The 7,500-nt window shown below is 24.1% G+C and overlaps 1 protein-coding gene across 1 annotated transcript; it reads right to left on the reverse strand.

Annotated features, from left to right (window-relative positions):
- Positions 1-3,678: 3,678 nt before the first annotated feature.
- LOC147469087 (uncharacterized) lies at positions 3,679-4,551 on the reverse strand. Its single transcript, XM_086551206.1, has 2 exons — positions 4,413-4,551; positions 3,679-4,167 (listed from the first exon to the last, which is right to left on the reverse strand). The coding sequence occupies exon 2, from the start codon at positions 4,143-4,145 to the stop codon at positions 3,801-3,803; it is 345 nt and encodes a 114-aa protein (XP_086407332.1). The 5' UTR covers positions 4,146-4,167; positions 4,413-4,551; the 3' UTR covers positions 3,679-3,800.
- Positions 4,552-7,500: the final 2,949 nt, after the last annotated feature.

The following is a 7,500-nucleotide window of genomic DNA, read 5'->3' on the forward strand; positions in this document are numbered from 1 at the left end:
GACCAAACGGCTACACGGTCGGCTACAGGGTCGAGTAGCCGATTGTCTCACACTGTACCTTTCAATCTTTCGGCGCGGGTTCGACACCGGTCCAGGGAGGTTAAATTTTGTGTTTTATTAAACAACTGCGTTACTGTATTCTACCGATCTTTCTCCATATCAAGATATTATTCAGATAGAGAGTGCTGACAGAGAGATAGATAGATATAGATAAATAGATAGATAATTCCATATTTATTAATGAACTGGAGCAGATTTTAAACATATACCATGCAGAAAGAAAGTGCGTATGCACTTAATTAACAAACTCATTTGAGTCTACCACTGACGAACTATTATTGCCAAACACTTTTATCCACGTTTCGGTTGTCTAATTTTGGTTATATGTATATGAATTTGTAGATGGATATATATATATATATATATATATATATATATATATATATATATATATATTATATATATATATATTGTATATAGTAAATATATATATAATATACTATATAATATATATAATATATACACATATATAAAACATATTACATAAGAGACGAAGAGCGAGAATGAGAAGAGAGAGAGAGAGTGAAGTGAAGAGAGAGAGAGGAGAGAGAATAGATCTATAGATTATAAACTATAAATATATATATATATATATATATATAAAAAATATATATATATATATATATATAATACATAATATATATATATAGCTATATATATATAATATACTACTATATATCATATATATATATTATATCTTATATATATATCTATCAAAAAAACTATATATATTTATATTACATCCATACACACAGGACAACACACACACACATATATGTATATATACTATATATAACTAACTATATATATATATATATATATATATATATATATATTATATATATATAAATGATCAACTTATATATACGGACACTATACACCCGACAAAAGATACACCACTGACATATATATATAATATATATTATATATCTTTATATAATTATATATATATATATAAATATAATTTTTTTTTTTTATATAAAAAAACCAATATCCATACATATATATGTCTTATGTGTGAATGTACACCAGGATATCCACCCCCCGCCAACAACACAGAGCCCCACCGGGCCACACAGACCACACACTACCACACAGATATATATTTTTCTATAACTATATATATATATCATCTATATCAATCTATATATATATAACAACATATTTATTATATAAATATACTATAACAAAATATATATTTATATATATAATCTATATACATATACACACATAATATATGCATATATACTATCTCATTTATCTAAAATATCATATATATTATATATTATATATCACTATATATATATATATATTTCTAAAAATTACTATATATATATGAGTGTGTGTGTTGTGTGTATCGCGACAATGACTATCTCGACTATATTATATATATATATATCATATATCACATATATATCATAACTATATATCTAATATATATATACATATATAAATATATAACAATATACCTAATATATATACATTATATATATATATACATATATATATATATTATATTATCTATATCACTATATGTTATATATATACTATCATATTATATATATCATATATCATACTATATATATATACCATTAATTATCATAACTAGTATCAAACATATATTATATATATCAATACATCATATATATATATATATTATATATATAATGTATATATAGTATATAAAATTATAATATCTATATAAGTAAATATGTATATATGTGTATATCACACAACACACATATTATATATATATATATCATATATCAGCAGATTATATATATATATATATATATATATATCATATATATACCTTTAGATATATTTATATATATATATATATATCTATCATATAGTATATAATTACTATATATATATTATATACTATATATAAATATATATATATTAATATATATCATATGTACACTACCAGCCCAACCTCCTTATTATAATTATTGTTATTATTATCATTATGAATTACCATCATTATTACTATTTTATCATTATTTTTCTTATCTTTGTTAGTAATATTATTATTATCTTTGGAATTATTATCATCATTATTCATTAAGTTTCCACGGTCGCCTGGCGGTCACCGCACTGTGGGTAAGGACCAAGATCGGATCGAGTCAACATTCGTTGGCACATTCTCTTCTAAGTCAGCATACGCTGACACAGACGGGCTTGTCTCAGTGCATATAAGCCCGGCGAAGCATCTGCTCTGTAAATCTAGCTTATCCTTATCCTTATTATCATAATCATCATCATTAACATCATCTTCATGAATTTATGCTTGTAAATAAATATCCATACACATACACATATGTGAACGCATACATACATAAACTTTCTAGACTCCTGACTGGTGTGATGGGTTTTGATTACATAAAACTTATTCCCGTGTCTGGAATACTTTCCTATTTATTTATTTAACGCTTCAGCGAGTTGACTTGGTAACGCTGTATATATATATATATATCTATATATATATATTATATATTAAATAACCATATTATATTATATATTTATATATATATATATTATATATAATATATATATTTTTTTTTTTTTTTTTTTTTTTTTTTTTTTTTTTTTGTTTCCATAGTGCCGCTTCGGGTGTATCATACTAATAAATATGTAAGATATTAAAATTAGAAAAAAAAATCATGTAAGATTAATGGCAGTGGTGGTGGAGCGGCATGAGTGGAACTACCTATGTGGGCGGCAGGGCCTAGATGTCCAAGCATGGTTTTGAGGCCGTAAGGCTTCAAAGAGTTGTTGTGGCTATGCAGGACTACTCAAGATAGATTAGTCGAAATATGGACAATACCGTTTATTTAATCATAATTTTTCTCCAAACACGAAGAATTCAGTTTTGTTAAAATAAAGTATACTTTATATTATTGCAACTGGGGACCTATCCTTGAAGGGATAAGATCTTGTTTAGTAGATGTCAATTACAAAATGGCTAAAGTAACTTACCATGTGTGTCTGTGTGTTGTTCCAGAGTAAAAACAAATTTATTCTTAGGTTTTCACCTTTTAATTAGCCCTTAAAATCTTAATTTAACAATAACTTAAATATAAAATGAAATAAAACACTAAGCATATAAAAAAAAACACATTATCTCTTGAACGAGATACGATCTCCGGTGGACCGAGTAACATTCCGGCTACTAACCAACAGATACACGACCCATTAAAAAGCTTGTCTAAACCAGTGCCTTACATCAACTATGAAGATCCTATATATATCATAGATAGAGCCCGTGATGCGAGGTTTTACAGTATTCGTGGGCACTCGGTCGGAATGAAAATTATGAAATTTCAAGTCACAAAATCAGGTTACCAGGTTATATCCAAGTCAGAAAGATGGAGAATGTGAAGCAAATTTATATAAAAATATATGTTACTTTATATTGCACTGAAATATAAACTAAAGAGTCGCCAAACCTAATAGAAAACTGTTACCTCAATACCCTTAAAAATACAAAAAAATAGGACTAAAATGTTGATACACGGAGGAAGGGGCATGAGAATAAAAAAGCCCCGCAGGTAGTTGATGAAGTAGAATTATTGGTTACATACATATCCCATCCACAATAAATCTAATGTTTCTTAGGTCGTGGAGTCGAAGATGAGAACTCCAACATTATTTTTGATTTCCATCACTATATATAAATTTAGCTTTAAGACCAAAATGTTTCAAAAGTTATCACCAAGCCCTGAAGTGACTTAAATCTAGCACGTTGTGAGCCTCATGTCTTGGTTCCAGGTCCCTGGGAATACTTCGCCACTCTGGTGGACCGGTTGGACGTTGTTTCCGTTGATCCATTTTGATATGAATTCCACAATGCCGCTAATAGACAGGCCTGGGTGAGGCTCTAGTGAATCGGTGACCGTGTTAAGGCTATGAAGGACATCTTTTGGCTCCTGAACGGTGAGAGTCAGACGAGAAAGCGTCTCTGTTGATTCTTTGTTTACGAAAGTCAGACCAGGAAGGACCTTCATGGGTTCCCTCACTAGTATATTGTTCCGACAGAGACAAACTTGCGTAGCAAGGACACTGCACATTTCTTTGCACATCTTGTTACTTTCCTTTTACCTCCTGAAAAAGTTACATATCTGTTATGGAGCTTTCCAGTATAGTGATGTTTTTTTTCCCTAAAACTAGGCTATTAACCTCTTAATATACCACTACCTTTAGTTCTGTATTGAGAGGAATAGTCGTTATTACACTAACAATAATCAACTATGATAGAAGAGGAACGACCTGTTTATCAAAAGGCGGAAAATGCAAAATATATAACAATGCACGAAACAAAGAGAAATACATGGAAGGAAATAAATAACCTTAAGAAGGTAGACGTGATGTTTATGCGACGATTTTCTGCGATTTCAACTCCACTTGAGAAGATAAACTGTGTTGCCTTTCCTTTTACTATGTCAAGAAGTAGAAGGACAGTGGTGATGGTGTGCTACTTGAAACGTGCTTCCAAAGAGTGCTTGCATGGTCCTTTCCCCGCTGGCTTTATATATCCGATCCGAGTGTGATGTCAGAGTAAGAGCCTGTGCCGGGTGCACTGTTGACAAATATAGAACAAATAAATATATCATTTTCGTGATATCTCTATGTATTTGTTAATGCATAATGAAAGAATCTCAAGTTATAATATATATATAAATAATCAAAATATATATATCTAATACTAACAATCTATAACTATATATATCTATAAAACCAAGTATATATAAAACTAAGACACAACACCACACCACTCACACACACCACACCACACACACCCACAATTATAATAACTTATAAAATATACTATAGATTATATATATATAATATCAACATATATCAATGTTATGTATATATATGTAAATATACAAATATATATAACAATATATAAATATATATATATCTATGGCAAATAATATCTTCTATAAATAAAAAAACTAATAAATAATCAATAGATAAAATATAAGCATAACAAACAATATATCTTAATATATATAACTAAATATATATGCAAATTATAAAATCTTATTATATATAATATATATATAAAATATATAATATATATAAAAAAGTGTGAGTGAGTGATGTGTAACAATATTATATATTATATATTATAAATATATTATATCTCTAAATATATATATATATAATATTTATCTATAATTATAAATATATGTGTATATAATAAATACAAATATCTATATATATATATATAAAAATCTATATATATATATGTTCTGTGTGTGTGTGTGTGGTATGTAACAGAACCTATCACACAACACACGCATATACATATACATATATATGTAACCTGTATGTAAATATATATATATCTAAATATTTATAACTATATAAATATATATATTTATATATATATATATATATTTATATATATAGTGTGTGTAGAAAGTCGTGTGTTCTGAGTGTTTGTGTGTGTGTCTGTCTAAACAGTACATTATAACTTTATATATCTATATATAAAAACTATATATATATATATATAGATATATCAATGTATATATATATAATATATATATATCATATATATATTATATATATATATATATTTATTCTATTCTCTCTCTCTCTTCTTCTCTTCTTCACTCTCTCTCTCTATCTCTCTCTCTCTCTCACTCTTTCTCTCACTCCTTCACTCTCTCTCTCTCTCTCTCTCTCTCCTTTCTCTCTCTTCCTTCTTTCTCTGTCATATATATATATATATGTGTGTATATATATATATATATATATATATATATATATATATATATATATATATATATATCCATGTACAAATTCATATACATATAACCAAAATTAGACAACCGAAACGTGGATAAAAGTGTTTGGCAATAATAGTTCGTCAGTAGTAGAGTCAAATGAGTTTGTTAATTCATTGCATTTCTGCACACACACTTTCTTTCTGCATGGTAAATATTGAAAATCTCCTCCAGCACATTGATAAATATGCAACTATCTATCTAATTATCTATATCTATCTATCTCTCTATCCATCTATCTATCTATCTGAATATATCTTTATATATATATAAATATATACATATATATATATAGATAGATATATATATATAAATATATAGTCATATTTATATTTATATATATAAATCTATATATATATATATTATATTATATATATATTATATATATATATATATAGATATAGTATTAAAGGGGGGGACAATAATAAAATGAAATGAAAAAGTAAGATAGATAGATAGAGAGATAGATAGATAGATAGATATATATGTGTATGTATGTATATATGCATTATTTATATATGTATATATATATATATAAACATACATATATATATACATTTTTTTTTTCTTCTCTCTTTTCTTTTTTCTTTTCTTTTTTTCTTTTCTTTTTTTTCGTATCATTATATACACTGATAAAAAATACGTTCAAAGAATTTTGATAAACACACACACATGTAAACACACACATGATATTTATACTGTATATATATATAACTATTTATATTTATATGTATCTATATATATATATATATAAATATACCTATATAAATTTATTTCTCTATATATATATATATTATATATTATACTATATATATATATATATTATATATATCTATTAAATATACCTATATATCTATATAATCTATATTATATATATATATATGAATATATTATATAAATATGATATATTTATATATTATAATATTTACTCTTATATATTATATTATATTTATATATATATATATACTTAGTATATATATATATCTCTATATATATATATTATCTTTTATATATATGAATTTACATATAACATCTATATATTTAAATATACAAATAATATATATTATATATATCTATATATTGTTCTATTAGAGAATGTAGATAATATATATATACTATAAATTTATATATACATATATATATATAGTATATAAATAATTATATTAATATATAGTCTCATATATATATATATTTTATATATATTTACATATTATATATATTTATATATATATATATATAGATTTATATACACACATATATATATATATATATATATATATATCTTTATATATATTTATATAAAATGTATATATATAGAAAAATAATATATTATTATATAATATATATATATATATCATGTATATACATATATAATTTACTATTATATATATATATTATATATATATATATTTATATATAATATGAATAAATACATATACATAGATATATATATATATATATTATCTTTTATTTATATATGTAATACACTATATCATATATATTATATATATATATATATATATTATATATATATATATATATTTATATTTATATATATATACATATTATATATATATAGATATCATATATATATATATATAATCTATATTATATATAAATATATATGTGTGTGTTTGTG

The sequence above is a fragment of the Penaeus japonicus genome, unplaced genomic scaffold (genome assembly GCF_977035675.1).
Source record: "Penaeus japonicus unplaced genomic scaffold, GWHDUDI00000001_assembly GWHDUDI00000024, whole genome shotgun sequence".
In the NCBI taxonomy this organism is placed as follows: domain Eukaryota; kingdom Metazoa; phylum Arthropoda; class Malacostraca; order Decapoda; family Penaeidae; genus Penaeus; species Penaeus japonicus.

Excerpts from the sequence above, each read along its gene's own strand:
- LOC147469087 (XM_086551206.1), bottom strand. The coding sequence starts at position 4,145 with ATGTGCAAAGAAATGTGCAGTGTCCTTGCTACGCAAGTTTGTCTCTGT.